The sequence below is a fragment of the Hemibagrus wyckioides genome, linkage group LG08 (assembly GCF_019097595.1).
Source record: "Hemibagrus wyckioides isolate EC202008001 linkage group LG08, SWU_Hwy_1.0, whole genome shotgun sequence".
NCBI lineage: Eukaryota > Metazoa > Chordata > Actinopteri > Siluriformes > Bagridae > Hemibagrus > Hemibagrus wyckioides.
Window position 1 is genome coordinate 19,606,918 of NC_080717.1, and position 22,918 is coordinate 19,629,835.

Here is a 22,918-nt window from a genome sequence, read left to right on the forward strand (position 1 = left end):
CAAAATAACAGACGACCATTGAGATGTCTGATTTGACCTGCCTAGTTAGAATTTGCATTGTCCAAACTTTTCAGTGCAGTGTAGATTTCCGCTGCATATCAGATCGAGGGCAGGGCACACAACACACCGGGTCAGCACAGGCACGGATAATCGCTTCTACAGCTCAGTGAAGCCTCAGCGGGGAAAATGTGTGCGTGTGTGAGAGTGTGAGCATGTGTTGGCTGTGTCATATTCTAATAGGGCCATGCATTATTTAAAAATATAGAACAAGTTAATACAGTGCACATGCCATACCTGTCATGTGGAGTAATTACCCATGGGTACTCGATATATGTGCAATGAAAAGAAAAGTATTACCATGAATTCTTTCACCACAGAGATTTCCGTGTCAGCGAGGAGAATCATAATCCTAATCAAGATCCTCTTTTATGATTATGATAATGAATCATAAAAAGACATGCACAGTGCGTAAATATTACAGAGCAAAGGTGCAACCATATTCACATAAATGGAGTTTTTTTTTGAGATAGGGATGCATTAATGTCCTTTTTTAGACTGAATAGAATTTGATTTTTTGTTACTCATTAATAATAAAAGTAATACTAAAATGAGTAACCTGCTTAACTCTGTTCATTTTCTGTGTTTTGTTGCTTCTTTTTAGATGAAATTAGCTAATAGATTTTAAATTAAAGTTAGCTAGCCACATTCTTACCATCACATTATTAAATTACTAGTATTAGCTAGCCATGCTATTTACCTAGGATCGACTGATTTTCAAAGGCATTTTGTTTTGTTTTTCTGTACCACTTTTCATTGCATAAGAGTTGATAGCAGACGATTGTCAAGAAGAAAATTCACAGGAAAGAGCTGATCTTTTCATTTGTCTGCATCTAAAGACCTGTTTTTCTCCTCAAGCCAGAATTTCCTTCTATCAACAAACAACTTATGCTCTTTTATTATACTGAAGACGATTCCTCAGGTTACTTCTCTCTCTCTCTCTCTCTCTCTCTCTCTGTGTGTGTGTGTGTGTGCTTTGACCGATATGATCACGTCATCTGTTCATTAAAGTGACAACATGCTTACATCACACAGTAACGTGGTATATTTGTATGTAAGCTTTTTTGTTAATATGAGTAAAAGTATGAGGTATCACACGCATCCCTTATGAACTTCGGAGCTGAACAAGACGTCTCAGTGCGCAGTAGAGAAGCAGGTCAGTATGAAAGATGCTGACAGTGGCACTCAGAAATAAACATGTCATCTGGGCTGCCCTTGTATCCATGAGAAGGTGTAAATCATTAGCCTTCCTTTCTCCAGTACCTATGTCAGTGCTGCTCAGGTTACAGTGACACATATTGCTGGAAACACACTCATTAAAGGGGAAGCTGTTGCCACGGGTAAACATACGGAGACATAGAGGTGCCAAGCACTAATTAGTATTTGGTCACAGAAATTAATAAGCTAGATGATCGTTTCCTGCTCTTTCTTGGAGTCGAGGAGTTGCAGGTGTGGGGAAAAAAACGACAAAAGCTCTCTGTTCTGTGTTCAAGTGAAGCTATTGAGTGCTGCTACACAGAGCTTTTTGCTTTTATGAATCTGTGGGTGTGAAGCTAGGTTACCCCATGCTTCACGCTGACTCCACTAAGTGGTAATGAAATATAGATGTCGAATCCTGGACAGTTCAATGTTTCATCTCTCTTGGTGATACCATAAGGAAGCCATTAATAGTGTCAAGGTGCATTAGCTGTGCCACAGGAAGATAATTGGATATGAGGAAATGACTGGCGGCACCTGCTTGGAATCAACTGGGCCTCCCTGAAGTAGTTGAGGGAGAAGTTAGTGAGGCCAGAGCTGCCTGTTGTGAGTGCCACGGTGCCTCAGGAGTGCCTACTTTTTCTCTTTCTGATTTTTTTCCCCCACCTGTGAGGTCACCTGAAAGAAGGCGCTTTTTTGTGTGTCGCCTTCAGTGTGTAGAGGCCTTGCATCCTGCATAATCACAAACAGCAGGACCATCTGTTGTTGCCTTGTTGGCTTAGCTAAGCGTAACCTTTTTAGTGTCGCATTTCATGTATCTGTCTGATGTAGAGGCATATTTACAAAATGGTAATTGCCTAATGAAATCCTGTTTTGGAGTTACTGCATATGTTGTATGGAAATGGTGCAATTATTAGTAGAGTCATTAATGTGGGAGGAAAAAACAGTGCCATGGTTCTCTCTATTTCACCTCCAGAGATTAATGATCTTAACCTTTACTCACTTCATTTCTTTTTTTTTTCTTCAGAATTTCTGTGCAGGCAATAGGTCATCTTGTTTCTTCTAAATACAAGATGTTATACGATTTGTGTTTTCTTTTATGTCTTTAGATTGAGAAATTAATGAACATATTGGTTTCTTTTCTCTTGCAGAGCCAGAACCAGACCCCAGACAAGACACTGACTGCACTTCCTTCCACTTGTCCCCATAAGGTGAGTTGTTATCTGTGTCTTTTTGGATCTGTGATTTAGGGATCTGTTGTTTAAAAGTTAGTGATTATATCATATCATACCTTAGTAATCAACGAGAGTAATTAGCGTTCTTGTCTTTCCAACTGCTTGAGTAAACTTTGTACTATGAATGTCCGCTATTTCTTTTCATCAGTTCCTCACACACCTCCATGTCTTAAATTCTCTTTGCTATTCAAGAGAGGCATAGATTTTTTTTTAATCTATTAGCTCAGATGTCTTCCTCAGCAGTGTCTTATTTAATTCTGATAATACGATTTGTACCACTCGATTTAAGTGACAAGATTATCATTCACAAAGGCTTGGGATTCAGCCAAACATAAATAACAATCTACATTCTGATTACTAGGAACTGAATAATCAGGCATTCCACTTTTTTTAAAATAATTTATCTATTTATTTTCTTTTTTATGGCTTCCTTTGCTTTTCTTCACAACTAAAAAAAAAAAAATTCCCTCAGCACTTTGGCATGTCGGCATGAAAATGTGTTAATGTGCTATACTGCAAAAACTCACACTATTTTCAGCCCACTAACCCCAAATGTGTCAAAATGCTCATGTCCTTTTCTGGTTGACTAGTGGGGTCAAGAGTAAAGACTCCGCTGGAGTTACCGAAAAACAGCAGACATGTCTGACAGGCTGTCAGCGAGTGGTCAAACTCGACTCCATCTTAAGTGGACCGCCTTAATACACTCACCGCTATTTTTAGAGACTCTGGAGTCGCAGAAGTGAGACGAAAATAATTTAAATCTTCTTGTGTTATATGAAATGGTACCGAAACTTCATGTGAGGCAATATAGAAAAGGCAATCAACTTTGTCCTGAGCCTGTTGACATAGAGGCGGGCTTTAATTGCTGGCCTGTCCTTCACACTGGAATGCGCCATTTCTGTCGAAATCACCTTTAATGCAGCTTTCTCAGTATTGCTATAGAGTGCTGCAGGGATGATGGGTTTTTGTAGGCCAACTCAGAAGTTAGCATCACTCCAGTTCCCTTGACAAAAAGCCAATAGTATTTTTCCAGTGGCTTTTGGATTATTGCAGAAAATAAGCTGCAACCAACAAATTCTTATGATTTTGTTCAGCAAGAGAATGTTCACAAATAAACACAACGTTTATGACTATTGAAGCCTAAATACAATTGGAAGAAGTAAAATGTTAAAATTAGGCTATATGTGAACTACACCACACACTACTCAGCCTCTAACAACTCTTTCTATTTTAATTTGAACGCTTGTGTTAAGTTCACTCTTTGGACCTTAAGATGGAAAAATGTAAATGTTGTATAACTGATGTAGTGAGAAAGTAGAATGTGCTATGGTCAGAATAGAGGGTGTAGCTAATCAAGGTCAGATTATGTGCAGGATTGAAGAAAGAAAAAAATAAAAGTATGCTTAGCTGCAAAAGAAAAACGTAAGTAGCCAATTAATGTTTTTGTTACCTTATAAGGAGTTGGTTCCTTTTCCTAAATCTCTGGTGTAGAAAGTTGTCTATAAAAACTGTTGCACAAAAAAAGTTTAACAAATGATTGAGGCCCTTCCTCTTTGAGATTTCTTGGAGAGCGGTGGCTCCTGTTGTGCAGCATTACAATAAAACTGTAGCCTTTTTTTACTCTTGCCTGTGCCTACCAATGTGATATTTTCTCAAGTGTTCAACTACAACCTTTTGGTACTATCAAGTCAAAATGACCAGGGACATTATTAGGGTTTTAAAATCGCTACAGAAATAATAAAAAATACATAAAATTCCTTTTTACATATTATCTCAATCCCAAACAATATAGATAACATTTGTGATTAATATTTTTTTATTACTAGATCACATTTAACAATGAAAAAGTTGTTTGTTTTTTGTAATATAGTTATAAATAGTGCAAAATATGTACTATAAATCTTGAAACATAAAATGAAAATAACTGATGGTTATTATTTTAAACTTTTTTATCAAGTAAAGAGCAACAAAAGCACAAGAAACAAAAGATTATTGCAGTCACTGGCTATGAAATCCAGCTCTCAAAATTGCATCTGCAAATACAGTTGTTTACAACAAATGCCAAACACTTTTATTAAAGGTCAGTTTGACCCAAAGACTACACAAGGGTTAAAAAAACAACTTCCCTGATAAGGATCCACTGTGCTCTTTTTATGGATGAATCTGAATGAATAGAACAGCTTGCAAGGGTGTGAGTATGAACATAACAAGGCTGTAGTGGATGAGATTTCCTGTTTGGTGTGATGGAGTTTAATATCCTCGACATCCTCTGTAGTCCTGTTTAGCCACTTTTTTAGCACTGTCCTTTTTTTAAGACATGTAACAGCTTATCTTGACAATATCTTGAGCTTGTGTTAACCACAGATCTTATTTCAGGCATTTAATCAAAAACCCATTCAAAACACATATTGCCTTCAGGACAATGGAACCGGAAGTGGAAAATGCTGCTTAATTTCCGGGTTTCTCCTCCCTGCAGCACTTTATTGCTCCATAAGTCAAAAGTGTGATGTCTAGGTTCGTATATAAGTTGTCTTTGAAATATGGGAAGTCCCGTATTGCTGTCAAATCCCCTTGAAATCACGGTGCTGGATGGAGCTAATGAAGGTATGCAACACATTTGTGATGCCTTTAACGGTTTCCTCTCATCCACCGGAACATAATCTTTGTCTCGTCTCTATCCATTAGCGTCTGTGATCTGCACAAACCAATATGCAAAGAAAGCAATGGAGCGATGGAGTAATTTGGTGTGTCACTCAGCCCCAGAATGAAAGTATAATGGCTAAATGCTCGGATATGATTTATATAATAGGAATGTCTTATTATGTGGCACTAAGACCGTTTCTATTTTCTTCCTCGATATTGTATGCATCCCCGATGAAAGGGAGCTAATGAACAGCTTTTTAAAGGCTTAGTGATTATATAAAACAGGACTAGAGGAGAGGGAGAGGGAGCGAGAGGCAAAGAATGGTAGAAGAGAGTGACAGAGAGTGAAGCTGACTGGCACGAAAGAGACAGAATCAGCAAGAGGAATGTAGAGGAGAGGGCGGAGACAACACTAAGTATACATAATTGCTGCTTGACACATTGGCCAAATTCTGCTACGCTAGTATTGCGGTGAAGATGATTAACGGCTGTCCGCGTGGGCAGGCTACTTGGCCACCCGGGAACTTTGGTTTCCATAGTGATTGTAGTCCAAAGGCTATACATTAGGTGATGAAAAGTCCCAGTGGCCCAACCATTGTTAAATTACACAGTAACATCTTGCATTAGGCGCTTCGTGCGCACTTTAGTATTTCATTCCTGGTGGCTGTATACAGTGCAATCGTGAAAATAAATAGACTCCCAATTACAGGCCTCCTATTCGGACCGAGGACCTAAACACTTAGCGCTGATGGAGTGGTCTTGACTTAAGGAAAACTGATCATTTGTCTGACATAAAAGCATGCCTCTCTGGGAAATTTTCCTGATGACCCTGACCTATATTCCAGCTCAGGCTTAGCTCACTGCCCGTTACAGCACAGGGTTAACGTCACCACCACCACCGAGTTTGGCAGAAATGCCTACCACTAGCCGTCATGCTGTTGCCAAAAATTCAGATAGCAGATGGAGCAGGATTTGACCCCTCCCTCCCTGGGTATGGTCATGCTGAACCTTGGCATTGGCGGCAATCCGAGCTTGGTGGGACCACCTTACAATCTTTCCACCACCAACTGAAAGTGAGACGGTGTTGGTGTGGTGCTCTCCATTCCATAACACCAGTTACTAGAGCCAGTTTTTTTTTCCTGGCTTTGAAATGTGCACAGCACACATGACTGTGCACTTGTGCACTCATCTGTACTCTGATTGAGGACGCACCGATCTGGGAGAAAGCAGCAGTGAATAAGTACATCTTAATAATGATTTATACCACATGATAAGTGGAACTCCCTCCAGCGCCTATCAACAGACTAGTCGTGCAGAGATTAAGTATTATAACATGTAAAGCTCAAAGCAGCAGGTTTTAGCTTCAGTGCTCTGCATGCATTCACCATTCAGAGCTAGGAGGCATGATTTTGGAAGACAAGCAGTGAAATGTTGCACACACACAAACACACACAGACAGTGGCGCTGCTGGGGTGCCTAGGGAAGCTTCGGCCGACATCTTCAGACAAACATGTAACGAACCTGGGAAAGAAACGCAATCAGAAAGGTCAGTGGTGAGCTTTGGGTGCAAGGCCTGTCACTAGTTCTCACAGCATGTCCATGTCAAACAGAGAAAAAGCACAACACGCGGTAAAGTTTTGGCTATACCGCGGGTTGTGTCGTGTCCGTGGACTTGTTCGAACATGTCCAGGTAGATTCATGAATATATTTCGAATTTAGCGTCTAATTTGTAGTTTGTTTATTCGACTTAAACTCACATGCAGACAAAACAAGCAGATCTACCTCATCATGACTCATCTAGAAGATACATGTGACTCATACCAAGAATTAATGGAACATGCCATCCTAATAACATCATTACTGTCAAATAAAGCCATGTTAAGTGTATCGTTTGCAATGTTTTTGCTTCATGACAGCAAATAATATATCGCAGGTTGCATGAATCAAATAGCTAGCTTCGTGAATCAGCAGGGGTTTTTCTTTGATTTGGATGGACGCAAGCAATTTCTGGAGCAGATCTAGTCCTAATTTGGGTATGCTTTACAGAGAATTAGTCTTATTTACACAAGCAGCTTGCTGAATGCCTTCCAGCCTCGGTCCATGTCACCATGGAGATATTCCTGGTATCTCGGTAATGTTCTCTGGCAGCCATGTTTGAAGCGTCGGCCAAAATTGCAACAGCACGATGTAAACTGCAGATGTTCTACACATTCGGGGCAACATTAGAAAATTAAAGAACAAATTAAAGAAAATCTTAAATTATATTTTTGAAAATGTGCCAATGTAATGCAAAGTGTGCATGATAAACGGTAGGCAAATTAGACTTATCATGTAACAGGGTTATAAATTTATGCTTAGACTAATGGTACATCTATTACTAAGCCTTGAAGCACCATATGTCTTTTCTAACCTAAACATTTGGCACATTTTTCTCTTCTATACATAGTGCAACACTTTTTTAGCATGTGATTACAGTCTCCCTACCACCTTTTTAGGACTGTATTTGGCTTCTCCCACCTGGATTAATTACACGTAAAGTGTTAATGTGGTGTCTGTTCCTTTCGCTTTAGCACAGCGCACCGAGTGCATTTATAGAGTCGCCCCGCGGAAGGTCTTGGTTCAGGTCGACCCTTGCTAATGAACAGATGAAAGGAATGCTAACCTGTGGAATTACGGCTGCGAACCTGCCCGTATTGTGTGATTCATTGCATTCGAACTCGATTCATTTATCTTCCTTTTTTATGTTCTGATATTAATCAGTTGGATTTAGAGCCATAAGCCTTATTTCACCTCAGTGACTGTACCAAGCTCTCTCTCTCTAAAGCCTTGGCATGTTTCAGCCTCTTTTTAGTTAAACCAATCAGGGATTTCGAATGTCTCCTATCCAATCAATTAAGCACAAATAAGTGTGCGGCCCTTTGATATGGAATCATTTGTCAAAGGAGCGGCTTAGGCAGAGTGCAAGTAGTATAGAGACAGAGGCTTGCCATCCTATCCACCTGGAAATCTGTTTGTTCAGTTGGGCATTCCCTCTGTCCTACATCCTGTTAATGAGGTGTCATTGTGCTCACTGGATTTGCCTCAGCTATGCTCCATAAGCTTTTTCCATGCATTAGCCTCTTGATTGCACAGCTTAACCTCTTAATTTTTTGAAAGCTGTACTCAGAGAAAGCATGGTGTTATTTCACAGAACACTGGCTATTAGGATTTAAATCCTTCACTCAGTGCCATTGCTTGCTTATTGCATTTGACGTCACCTGATACGCCAAACTACCTTTAGTATAACAAATGCATTAAGCGTAATTCAATTGCGAGCCATTAGTGGGTAATTTGTGGTGGGAGGTGAGAGGATCCTGGTTTACCTTGGCAATCAGTAATTGTTGATGGTGTTGTATGAGAAAGCGGAAGCTCTGAAGGGTTATTAAGATGAATTTATGTGCTGCTTAATGATTCACTCAGCTTCCTTTGTTCTGATTGCTCTCAGAAGAACTTGGGAAGGAAACTTCACACAATTTCCTTCTGAAGTGCAGAGTTTAATTTAGAGTGGCCTAGAGTGAGGCTTTGTTTTTATTTTATTTTATTTTATTTTTGGATTAAATAACACCCTTCAGAGGCCCGCATTCCTTTTGAGCAAAGAAATACGATTCCTTTAATTACGACACCCATGAGCACAGCATTATTCAGATCCTTTACTATGCAATGCAATGAGCTGACACCGGTGTCAACTTTCTATTGTTTGTACTGAGACTAACTCCTTGATGTGTCTTCTGCACGACTCACTCTATAGATGAGGTACAATACACAAACAGCATGAAGAGTAGCTCGATAGAAAGAAACACATGCGTAAAATAGATGAAAAAAAAGAAGACATGTGCATTGATTTAAAGTGTAATTGAAGTAGGAGACGACCAGATTATGCTTGAGTGATCACATTTTCCCATAACATATACCTGATCCTCTGTATTGACCAGAGACGCCGCGCTGTCGTGCCTCTCAGCATTGACTTTGAGTGTTTATGTTTTCAGTTACACCACGAAACCATAGATGCCTCAAGTCAGACTTAGGTTAATGATTAGTAAAAAAAATCTATCTATCTATCTATCTATCTATCTATCTATCTATCTATCTATCTATCTATATATATATATATATATATATATATAGTTTTTTGTTGGTGTTTTTTTTATCACTTTATTTTCAATAAATTATTTATAAAATTTATAAAATAAAATTGCACTCCAAAGACACGTTCAGTGTCACATTTGTTAAATCTGAATGTAAGTGTGATTGTTCCCGGCACCACTGCAACCTCGGTCTGGTTTCAGACTCACTTGATTCTAATAGCACTAATAATTTTCCAGTGTTGCCTTGCTATGCTTCATGCACCCTGTTTCCCACATATGAAAGCCATAGCTCACTAAATTGCTAGCATCATACACATGCTTTGTCTCTGTCATAAGCAGCTGACCATCATAACAATTCTGCACATGCAATTTTTCCAGGTTGCTCTTCTGTTTTGCCTCCTGATTGTCCTGACTTCATCTTAGGATATACCTTGTGTGCGTGTTTGCAGTCATAAGGCATTCCCTATAATGATCCTTTTTTTGGAAGTTCTTTATCTCTTGGTAAATTGCTAATGAAATGGAGTCACTGACACCCAGAATGGCGCTTTGTCTCTTTTCAGCAGGTGGTGGAGTGTATCTAGTGTGCAGGAATCTCCCATAAGCTTAAAAGCAAATTAATGCTGCTCACCTTCATGCAACCTTTCCTTCCCTCACCTCTTTATGCTATTATTCATGGGCCTCGCGCTGCCAGGTTTGGAAATAATTTGTGTACTATTCTTAAATATGTCCCCAACCCCTTTTTTCCAAGAGGTGCTGGAAGGAATAGATGAGAAACTGGCTTGCACTAATATTTAATGGCAATTTTTGGACTGGCATAATTGCTTTGGTTCAGTTTATTACGAAGAATTTATGACATTCGAAGGTCTCTCTCCGTCCCTCCTGAGGGAAATTTCCTCCAGAAAGTTGAGAGGAAATTGCATCCGTATGATCATTAAGTGGATGTAAGTGTTCAATGCAAAAGCTGATAATGGTGTGTCACTGGCCTGAAATATTCCATTTGCTCTAAATATTTCAGTATGTCTCTTCCTTTTGGGGTTTGTACAAGCTGTGAGGGGATTGAAGTTTCAGCATTCAAAAACAAAAGGAATAAAACATTATAACTGGCCGGTGACCTCATTAGACTCAACACGTCCAATCCAGAACACATATAAAGAGTAAAACACGACGGGGTGCGTTGTTATCGTAGAATAATCAGCGACGCAAAAAGGGTGGCGTAATGAAGCCGGACACAAAGCCGAGTTACTGTTACCAACCTGAAGGTGATTATTTTCCAATAATAACACACCTGGAAGTGTTTTATTCTTCTTGCACCATAGCAATTTGCCAAAGCTGAGGGGTTACACTTATTAAAGAACAACATGTCACGCTCTTTATCCATTTACAGCTAGATTTAATGTTGTCTCCGAAACAAGTTCCTGTTCCTGTTAACACTTATATTATAATAGCAAAATACACTCATTATCTCAAGTCTCTCTTACTTTTTTCTTTCTTTTTTTTTATCTTAAACTTGATAATAGAAAAAATAGCTTGTTACTGAAACAAAACTCAAACCCTGTGGTGGAAAACTAAAAAGGAAAAGCTTTAGCTCTGACACATGAGACTGAAAAATGCTGTATAAAAAAGCTTTTACACATGGTTTCAAACAATTTAAGTGAGCATCTGCCGTACAAGTCCCTGAGAATTATCTGTTAATCTGTTATAGAAATGATAATATTAACAGGAGTGCATTGGCAGAAATCTGTTATTTACCTTACAGCCAATTCAATTATTTTTAATTACATTTTATTTGTATTGCGTTTTTAACACTGGACATTGCAAGCACAAAGCAGCTTTATAGAAATAGATCAAATAGATCAATTCAAGATATACATTTTTAATTTCTCACTTTATCCCTAATGAGCAAGCCAGGTGTAAGGATAAACTCTCTGAGACGACTTGGGAAAGAAACCTTGATTTGTACCAAACTCAAAAGGAAACCCACTCTCATCTGGGTGACACCGGATAGTCTGATTATAAATTTCCCTTTCCAGTTTTTTAATATATGGTCAAAACATGCAATTATGTAACCAGGTAACTTATTCTAGTTAAAACATGAAGTCTGTTTTTGTTGAAGTTATCAACTGCTTACTGACTTGAGTGCAAAACTGTTTATAGTCCTAAACCTGTAGTCTTAAGCCATCGTAGCTTCTCGGTTTCTTTGGTGGTTTTCACACGTTTGCTGTGGTCCAAATCTGAGTTTGATTGTTCCTGATGCCCCCCAAATTTTCCAACTCACTTGATTCTGTCAAACCCCAGTGCATTCACTTCATGTTACATCATCACAATTGATGATTTTTTTCATTTCTAATTTGGTGCTATTATGTGCAGCAAGACATTTCCTCGCTTCCGTGTCTTATGATGTTCACCTGTCACTCATGCTACGTGTGTGTTGTGTTGTGGAAACTAATCATGTCATCATTGTCTGAAACACATCTGCAGGTTACGTTACTTCCTGAACAAGTGCAGCCCAGAGCGAACGAGTTGCGTCAGATTCACAAGAATCAAAGTTCCTTCTACATCTAGTCTCAGGTTCAGTGATGCTGTATGCTTTCACATTATTAATTTTTCATGCAAACCGTGCTCTGTTTCAGGTTAGTGGACTGCTACCAGAGCTGTGCTGTTATACAAAAAAATGTATCAACACCTCCTAACCTACTGGAATCGAGGATTCAGTGGTGCAGTGGTATAAATGACCTTGACTCATTGTTAATATTTCTTGTCCAGCAGAAGGTTGTAGCTGATAATAAGGAGTTAAGGAGAAGTACAACCACAGCTCTAAGGGTCCAGGTGGGATCATGCTTTACTGCTCTTTGAAGAAACACCACTGATTATGACCACGACCGAACACAGGAACATGTTCCATTTACTGAACTCGAATGGATTTTAACACTGTGCACTGCAAACAGCATATGTCGATGAGGATAGTGGCTGCCAAAAACAGCAGGAGGTCTGGACTAGAAAGCATGCTGTAGTGTCTTTGCTGCATATGTTTAAGCTATGGGCCACATTTAGCAGCACTAATGTCTTTTAATAAAGATGCACTTCCCCTTTTTTGCTTTTTTTTTTCCTCATCATAATGTATTATATTATTGGCTAATCTATTTCAATCAATATTTAAACATAGAATGACTCAGATAAAGCTTTATGTGCTTTAATCTTTTATGTGCTGTAATATAAACAAATCAATCACCTTGTACTTAATGCACTGTAGAGCATATTAGAATACATCCATTGACATCTATGCTGCTTTTTTCAGCCCGGATATAGTGTAAATGCTTTTTTTTAATTCTTTTTTTTTTTTTAACTGGACACATTTTGTCCTCTGTAGGATGCTTGTTCCACTTGGATCATGGATCTAGAGAGATATCCTGCAAAGCTGTGGCTACATCACACAACACTTGCAAAAGTGCCAAGAAAACACAACACTGACTGCATCCATTCTAGTGCATTTTCTAAATATCAGATGCCATTTCTAATATTTTAGCCCCTGAGCCCAATATTCTCAGGGTGCAAAATCCATATTGAAAGGCCAATTTGACTCTTTTTGGAGTGCTTTAACTGAAAACGCTAGTTTCAGGAGGTACTTTCGACAAGCTATTTTGTCGGCAGGATTGTATTCTTCGACAAAAGACTACACATGAAGGCAGCTTGGGACAGCATGGGGATTGCCAAAAATCACAGGCATTTACACACTCTTTCATTTCTTACCCTTGCTTACCCTTCTTGCAAAATAAAACCTACTGTTTTGATATTTCCTTATTAGATTTTTATTATAATGCTATGCTATGAAAAAGACATTTCTGTTTTCAGCGTTATTGGTTGCAATGTTTTCTCTTCTTTTCTTTCTTTTATCTGTAACTACATCTACAAATAAATAAGGTTACAATCTGAGGAAGGCATGTCCTCGTTTGTACTATTGATGGCCATCCATCTCCTGCCAACTGCGATTACAACCCTGAAAAAGACACTGATATATTAAGTAAAAAAGAAAAACTTGTGTTGTCTAAGAAAGGCCCAAGAATACTTGCAATGCTGCACATGGACGGCTGTTATTGCTTTAATTAGTCCGGGCTTATTAAGCTCTCCCCTCCATACTTTCCCTGTGTGTGTAAATTACTCATGTCCGCCGTGACTAAGCATCTTTTTCCATCAGCTCAAAATCAATTTTAACAATCAATAACTCTTGCTATAAATGTTGGAGGACTTAGAGCCTAGTCAATACCTCTAAGTGTATCAGAAGTGTAAATAAACACTTGAGAGGTTTATATCAGCTTGACGTGGTCAAAACAAGCTGATCTAAACGAAGCACCCTGTGTCCTTGTATAACCAAAGATTGACTTATATTTGCTCAAGATGTGCTTTAAAGGTGTCAATTTATAATTATTTGAAAATATGTTGACTATAAGCTATTTATTTTTTGCCTGCAGGCGTGGATAAAAGCTAGCTATCTGTCTATCTGTCTGATATTTTTTTCTCTTTTTGTCTGTTGATAGATAGATATATAGATAGACAGAGAGACAGACAGACGGATACACTCAACACCTTTTCACAGACACACACACAAACACGTGCACGCACATAGGCACACGCACACACACACACACACACACAAACACACAAATAAATATATAAATAGAATACCAAATATTGGTAATGTTAAATACTCATTTTTTCCCTCCATCTTCTTTTCTGTTTCTTCACTGCCTGTTCTGTCTTGTTGGTGTTAGGGATTACAGTAGCATGTTTTAAGTGTTATGGCGGTACAGCGGTTAGCATCATGTCTCCTGATTCAATCCTGAGCTTGTGTTTGGAGTTTTGCGTGTCCAAGTTGGTTTCCTCTGTGTTCTCCAGTTATTTCTCACTTCCTAAAATCAATCAGTTGCATTGGCAGTGGTAGCTCAGTGGTTAAGGTGCTGGACTAATAGGAAGGTTGTGAGTTCAAATCCCAGCCTCACCAAGCTGGGTCCTTCAGCAAGGCTCTTAACCCTCATCTGCTCAGTAGTATAAATGAGATAAATGAAAGCCGCTGTGGATAAAGGCATCTGCCAAATGATTATGTAAAATGTAAAAAGAAAATGTAAATGTAACTTGGCATGTCTAGCTTGCCCCTAGGTGTGAATGATTATATAAATGTTGTGAATGGTACATTGCAAGAGACTGGCATCCCATCCATGGTGCATTTCCACCTCACACCAGGAGTTCCTGGAAAAGACTCGGGATTCACTGCAACCCTGAGTAAGATGAAGTAGTTAATGTGGATCATTAGTATGTTTACATGTGAAGTGCAGTCTCTTGTGTCAATAGTATTCCAAGGAGAGTGTCACTGAGGGAGGTAAAGAGAGATATAGGTTTAGGCTTTATTTTGCTCTGTGTAAAAAGGAACTAAAACTGTGAGTAGAAACAAAACAGCTAAAACTGTGACTATGAAGAAGATGACACAACAACAAACAAAAGCTTGACAATAAGACAATGAAGCACAGGAACTTACAGTATATAAGGATGCTGATCAGGGAGAAATAGGACACAGGTGAGGGTGGCTGAGACATGTGGAGTGCTGGGGATGATGGGAATTGTAATCAAGCACTGATTCAGCATAACCAAACCAGAGGGTAATGATGATAAGAAACAAATGTGATTCAAACAATATCTACAAATTATATTTCCCTATAGTTATAACTCAAGCAGTAGTTTATCAGAATATGTATTAGGCTTTAATGCTTTTATTTTAAAATACTGGGTTAAAGACCTTTTGCAGAAATGTGGAATTTACTCTTTTAATATAAAATATATAAAAAAAATATAAAAGTCTAAAACACAGTCCCAAACAAAGTGACATAACTGAATAAAACAAAAGCAAAAAAAAATTGACACTTTCATCTTTGCCGCTGCTGGACACTGTATTTCATCAAGTATCCAAATCCATATGGTGCCCATATGCTTAAGTATAAATCAGACAGTACTGACGTGGTGCTCTTGCTGCGCTCACAAAGTTATCCAGTGCCATTAATCAGTGTCCCCATCAGGTGGCTTGTTTGCCAGACGAGGCCTAAGTGACAGTGATAAGTGATCCTCCTCTTGTTCCAACATGAGCCCTAATACAGTGGGCTTTTCACATTATCAAGTGAAGACAATGCCAGTGCCACTCACAATGAACAAAAGTGTCAGGTCACTCGATAGGAGGAAGATCAAACCCATTTACAATTTAAATGTCATGCAGAAGGAACGAGTGCTGAAGGTTGAGGCAGGACCGAACTCCTCTCCTACCACATCATCCTTCGCTGCTTGTCAAAGTGCTGTGGTTCATGACCTCCATGCTCTCTCCTTCACTGTTGTGTGGAAATGACATCAACCAGGTGTTTGGTGGGATAAATCAGTGCCACATGTAAAACAAGGTCTGACTTTTGCTTTGATGAGGCGTTCCAGTAGCACAGAGGGCAAGGGACGGAGAGTTCGAGTGGATCCAGCCTCTCATCTCAAGCATAGCAATAACTTTTTTTTTTGCCCTTAGCAACCTGATAACTTCATGAAAGCTTTGCTTTGCGCTCAATCACCCCATCAGTCAACGTTCTACTTCAAGGACTACTCAGTCTGTCTGCTGAAAATGTTGTTTGATAATGTCTGCATCCAGTAGAGTACTAATATTTAAACATCAAAATCCAAGGTGTTTTTTTTACCGAGACCTCAGTGTGAAATGCTTCCCTTTCCATTTAATCCTCATATCACTGATTTCAATATGAGAGCCTTATTAAGTTAGATGCCACATTATTATTATTGGAGATGTCCTTCAAGTATGCCTGCTTCCAGGGGAGTTCTTGACAAAACTCACTTTTGAATTTAGTGGAAAGCATATCTAATTGAATTTTAATACTTTAATTAAATCAAGCAATAATTCCGTTCATTTCCCTCTGCAACTGTCTATTCAACACTCCTGAGCCAATCGTGATGAAGTTATTATCACCAAATGGCCGGATACCCATGGAAGATGTCAGGAGACCATTTGGAGGACACCCATCATGTGAGAACAGCAATAGTGTGAGGACAAAATCACCAATAAACCATGTAGCAAATTTTACTATTTGCCATTTTGCAAAAAAAGCGGAGGGGGAGGTTTATCCACCCGAAAACTCCCAGGGTGCATTGGACCGTTCTCTTGATGAAGAACCAGATCAAACTGGTCTAATTTCCTAAATGAATTCTCCAGAACTATTACAGGCGAGCCCAACCTCTGCATAATGTGATGAGCAAAGGGAACATTGATGAACTTTTTTAATTATTATGCCGCCTGGGAATTTGCTGCCGCCAGTACAGGGATCTACACCGTCAGGCTTTCTGCTGTTTTTTTTTTTTTCTTTCCTTTTTTTAATTTTTTTTTTTTAATTCACCTAATTTGTCGGTCCAAATGAAACACCACAAGGTTAGAGTGTGGAGTAATTAACAGCACCAGGCCTAATGAAATGAGAGGATGGTGTGTACCATGAGGATCAATACAGGTCTTTAAGTGTGGCCTGGCTAGGAATTGTACAGGGAAATACAAGCCACTTAATAGTAATAAGCTGATGAACCAGGTCCACATGTGCTAAATGAGATGTCACTTCACTGTGCTAACATATTGAGGCAAACTAGCAGACTATCTGCTCAGATGGATGTAATTAACCGAGTCTTCCTTTCAAAGTCTGTAATTCTTTAATCCACCTTTCTTACATTACCGATCCTAGGCTTGATTGCATTAGAGCATGATTTAGCAGTACAATGAATTAGTCACTGTGTTCGAGAAATCAGTCAGTAAATATAACAGTATGTGCTGCAAAATGTGTTCATTCAGGTGTTCGCTTCAACCTCAGCTGCTTTATTGGCTGTGAGCAGAATCTCGAAGCTTGCAGACGGATTAGCTTTTCACACTTCCCTTCGACGAGCGCCTTGGTGTGTCAGGTTCTTACATGAGAAAAAAATAAAACATTATAGTCACTGAACTGGAAAAGAAAAGAAAAAAAATCATGGCACCCCGTTGTTAAAAACATGACTCTTTTTTAGCATTGTTTAAACAGTAACTGGGGCTCTGACAGGATTTGGGAAAGATCTGTGGTTAGTCATCTGGAATGTCAATCAAAGTAGGTGGTTCTTACTCATGTTTATTGACAAAACAGTTCTCTAGCAGCAGGCATCATACACATAATTTCATAGTATAGTACACGTAGTTTTCTTTTCCCTTGCACCGTACACATAGTTTTATTGTACCATTACTACTACTACTAATCATAATTAAACTAATAATGATTGTGATAAATGTTGATGACAACAACATCAATATTACTACAGCTATTACTACTAATAATAATAAAACTACTTGATTGTGCGTCTGTGAAGATAGTCAGTCATCCAGGTGCGGTTATCTACTACTACTACTAGCCCTACTACTACTACTAGTACTACTACTACTACTACTACTAATAATAATAATAATAATAATACACATACTAATACACTAACATAACCACACTCTAACATTAACTGACACTCAATTTATTACTGCAGAACTTATGGTTATAGAGTAACTAATACTCCAGCTAATTTTAGGTTATATTATTTTTAGTAACACACGTTCTCTCTAAACGTCTTATTTATGATCAACGAAAAATGAATACATTACTATCATGTTATATTGCATTCATAGCACATTATACACTTTGCTATATTCATTTATGAAAATGTATTCACCTTGATGAACTGTCTACTGTATATTATGCATTAAGAATAGTTCATGTGATGCATCACAAGTAGTTTTCATAACACATTAGATCACTGATGCCAAAGAGACCCGTCTTTGCAGGTTGTATTATGAGACCTGTTTTTATTATCTTTAATGATAACGTTTAATGAATGTGTTATAATTATATTCAATGAACTATAAGGAGATAAAGAAAAATCATATTACAAATCTGTACAGCTTTGTACTACAAATATTTAGGTTAGCTTTAGTGAACTTTTTGAACTCTTATTGCAGGTGAATTCTTTCAGTTATCTACACTCAGAAAAATGAAAAATTATAAAGTGACCTTAAACTCTGACTAAACATAATGCACTGATCTTTTTTGGAATTAAAGTCAATGTATAAAAAACATTATGGATGCATTCTTTCCATACATAATTCTAACAGTATGTATAATGCCTAATGAATGCTCCATAACAAGTTCATTATAGGTCATTCTACATTTGACATTCAGAGAAAGTGATTATATAAAGCAACATTATATTTAGTTGTAATTGTTCCATAATGCAACATTCTGTCCAACTTTCTGTCCACGTTCTAAAACATTATGAAGTAAAATAATACTACAGCAACTTTTTAGAATACTTCATCATAAATCCCTCCTATCAAATTAGCCGTGCATTTCTAGTATGTATCATGCTTTCTTTTTAACCACACATAACTCAAATGATAGGGTAACATGTTAGCTGCAACTGCGATGAGTTAGCAGAAGCCAACTCAAATGTTGAATGGATACTTGAAATACAGTCAAATTGGTGGTTCTACCATTTGTATGACTTCATTCCAATGAACTCATTCTCCTTCACTAGATTTGATGAAATTATGTTTGAACCTGGGTAGGATTGGTGTACTGGGAAGAACAGTGCTGCAGATTGTGTAATATGAGTCACTCTAAACCAGAGGTGACAGACCTTGCAGTAAGTATCATGTTTCTTTCAGTTTTTATGATTACCTACGATATTGTGTACTGCAGAAATACCTCTGGTGATAGGAAGTGTGAGATGTCTGTACTGGGTGAAAAGTTTAAATACATGAGAAACTGTTAGATGTTCTCTGACACTTCCCTTCCCTTCCTTTCTCTCTTCGTATTGTGGAGCAGAGGAAGTCTATTTCTGTACCTGCATAGATTGAGAGAAAATATGAAATGGCTACATGCCAAAACATACTTAGCAAAGCAGCAAAAAGAGTGTTGACCTTTAAAAGTGCTTAAGCACAATATGCACGAGAAATGATACTTGAAAGAAAGTGAGAGACAAAGTAAAACACCTCATTTAGCATGGAGCCGATGCAAGGTGTTTGACAGCGGAATATTCCGCACGAACCAATTATGAAGCACGGCCTCTCGACATTGACCTTTACCCCTCTGGTCTACTATCAGAAAGAAACCAGCCAGATATTTGTCTGGAATGGCATACCAGTTACAAAGTAATATGATTACATGCCACTAAACCTTCTGGCGACATGGCTCTCTATATTAGTTTTAATTTTCTAAAGGACTATTTATGATATTAGAATGTGACGAGCATGTGTGCTTGCATATGTTCCATCTCTCCGTGCCTGGGTGTGTGGGCGGTTGTGCGTGCCTCCTTGGCACAAGGTGCAGCGAGTTATTGCGCTCTGAAAGCTGTGCCCGTATTTCACATCAGGAAAACACAGGCGCATAAACAAGGCTCGGTGGGTAACTGTCTGATAGCAGGCCGCATGATTCTCTCACCTCCACTTAACAGCTGAGGTGGAAGTCCAGGGCCTGCCAGGCCGTTCTGCAAGGATGAGCTGCTACGACAGCTTGCTCTCGATCGTCATTTCACTGCTTTAACACACCGAGCCCCTGCTGCTCTCGCTGACAAAGAGCTCTCAGTCGTAAGTAGAGTTAGCTGAACTTGTGCGTGTAGCAGGGATAATAAGAGACTCTCTGGTTTCACTTCTGTTTGGACTAATGAACTGAATTTAGAATTTAGGGGAGAGACAAGTGAATCATATCCTGGCACAAAAAGGATTGAGGTGGATTTGGAAGAGGAGGGATTTTTTTTCTCTCTACTGATGTAAATTGATTTTGACTTGTATTAATTGTAATTTAATTGCATTTTCATTTTCAGATTCATTTGGCCACTTTCAATTTCCATTTCTACCGTATTGATTTATTTTTTGCCAGGTGTCTTTTATCTGACGTGATCAATACGCACGTACTAGGGCAAAGAAGAAATATTCTCTGTGAGAGTTCGGCTGTACAAACACATTGTTTAAGCATTTTTTTTTTAGAAAGGTTGAACACTGTGAAGCATCATTCATCAGGGACAGGCAGTCCAGGGCGACTGTTATTGAGGAAGGTTAGGCTCATTATAGGTTTTGTCCTACATTCACGAGCACTTTGAGATGAATAAGAATTGCATTTGACCATAGCACTTGGCTTTATGGGTGTGTAAGCTGCAAATCACAGCTGGGATTCAGGGGTCCCAGTGGTTTGAACTTAACCCAGCCATCAACAGTGCTGATCCAGGCTCACAGGAAGAACTAAGTAGGGTGTTGGAATTGATCCATGGAGTGTTTTTTTTTAAGGTCCAGAGAGACAGGTTGGGTGGAGAGCGAGTTGAAGTTGAAGGACAATACTAGAGAAGTAGTCCCGTGAGGACATTAAGTGAACGTTTCCTTTGCATGGCAGACATCGCAAGAGGGCCGTGACAGCGGCAAGGACGTCTTACACAACAGCATTACAAAGGCATGCATAAGTACTGCAAACACCCCAACCATATGGCTACCTAACGAGCATGCTGCCTATGTTTATTCATGTGCGCCGAAGAAACAGAACAGGAAATTATAATCTGTAATAAATGTACAGTGAGTTGACGGCAAATGAAATATGGGAAAAGAGAACACCAGGTGTCTCTAGTTGTAAACATTCTCAGATGGCAAAGCATTGTGAAGGTGCTCAGGCACCTCACCGTGGACTATTCATCAGAATAATGCACTGAGCTATAAATGTACCTGAGGACCTGGAGATAGATTAGCATGCCTACACATTTCAGTGGTCACTCCCTCACAGCTGAAGATCTGTGCTGAAATGCTGGAAGATCCTTGTTTCCAAGCCAGCTTGTTGAGGCCAGAAGAAGCTTCCAAAAACTGCAGCGCATCATTTGCATGTGGGTAACTTTCTTTAAAAAAACGCCAAGAAACAAAGATGGTTAGTACAAAACTTTTGTCATCAGAGGGAAACACATTTACAATAGTTTCTTTCAGTAGATAATACAGTACAAAAATACTTTCTGGAGTTTGGATCAGTGCAGAGAGATCCTGCTACATGATTAACACTTGGTCGATGACTGCAGTTTCCTAAATCACTATGTGCCATTCTTTATTTTAGCTGTATGCTTAAACACATTGTATACCTTTCAGTTGCTGTAGGCAGACTGATGGACTGAGTGATGGACAATCATATTAAGACAAGTAGTAGCAGGCTGTAAAGGCAGTGCATTTTATTATAGTATATTTATTCATTTCAGAAACAGAGTGAGGATTTAGTGCTTAGTGCTGTATTACAAGCTGTTATCAAAAGGCTTTTGTGCAAGTTAATGGTTAATAGTTTAAAAAAATTGATTAAATATCATATATCATACACAGTTTCCTCACATTCCCTACTGCTGAAAGACGCCGCATATTTTTCCGAGATACTTTGCATTGCGAGCTAAAGTTCATTTTAGGAAGTCTTTGCTTCATGTAAGAAGTCAAGTATAACAATTTAATATAAACAGTTATGACTCAAAACAGTAAAATCAAGAACTTGTTATATGGCCTATTGTATGGTCATGTGCCATGGCTGTCGTCCACCAGTCATACGTCTAGTGTTAGGGAGTAGCAGTTAGCAACCCTACTAGCTTGACTTCATTTTTAGTAGCATGGCAGTAGCTGGGGGGCATGGTGGCTTGGTGGTTAGCACGTTTGCCTCACACCTTTAGAGTTGGGGTGTTTATTCCCACCTCTATGTGTGTGGAGTTTGCCTTGAGTGTTTTCTTTGGGTACTTCTACTCCGGTTTCCTTCCTCAGACCAAAGACCTCTGTCATAGGCAGAATCTCTGAATTGTCCACAGTGTGTGACTGTGTGATTGTTACCTTAAATCCAAAGCATCCACACTGGTAGTGTAGTGTTTTATACTATTTTTTTGTGGTAGTTTAGTGGTTAAGGCATTGCCCGCTGACTAGAAGGATTTGAATTCATATCCCAGGACCGCCAAGCTGCCTTGGTCAAATCTGTCATTCACTGCTCAACTTTCCCTCAACTGCTCAGTTGAATAAAATGAGATAAATGGAAGTCGCTTTGGTTATGGGCATCTACCAAATGCTGTAAATGTTTGTTTCGCACTGTCTGCACAGGTTTGCACACATGCACTTTATTTCGAACTATGATTGTACTAGTCCCAAGTTCCTTGTTATTTTATGTAGCTTTATGTCTTATGTAGCACCATGGTCCGGGAGGAACATTGTTTCATTTCACTATGTATTGCACCAGCTATATATGGTTGAAATGACAATAAAAAACTTCTTGACTCCCTTGAATTGACTAATAGACTGGCGTCCTGTCCAGGGTGTATGCTGCCTTGTGCTTCAAGTCTCCTGGAATAGGGTCTAGGTTCCCTGGGACCCTAGTCACTGACACAAGATTTCTCATTCTGATGTTTGATGTGAACATTAACTCTTTTTACCAGAGGCCAAAAAAATGAAATTTCCTCCTGTTTTGTGGTGCCACTGTTCAGCATTGACTTTCTTTGTCATGTCACATTCCACATTGGTGGTTAATGACTCATATGAAAATAGAGACTCAGTGCTTTAATAATGTATAGTTTCTGTTTCACCTAGCCTACTGG

General features: G+C 38.8%; 1 protein-coding gene across 2 annotated transcripts in view; it reads left to right on the forward strand.

Moving 5' to 3' along the window:
* Window positions 1-22,918, forward strand: part of pcdh11 (protocadherin 11) — a 193,138-nt gene that overhangs the window by 82,188 nt on the left and 88,032 nt on the right. For both annotated transcript variants that reach the window (XM_058398041.1, XM_058398042.1), the window contains exon 4: window positions 2,406-2,465. In XM_058398041.1, the coding sequence (XP_058254024.1) occupies window positions 2,406-2,465 (60 nt within the window). The remainder of the gene's footprint in view (window positions 1-2,405; window positions 2,466-22,918) is intronic.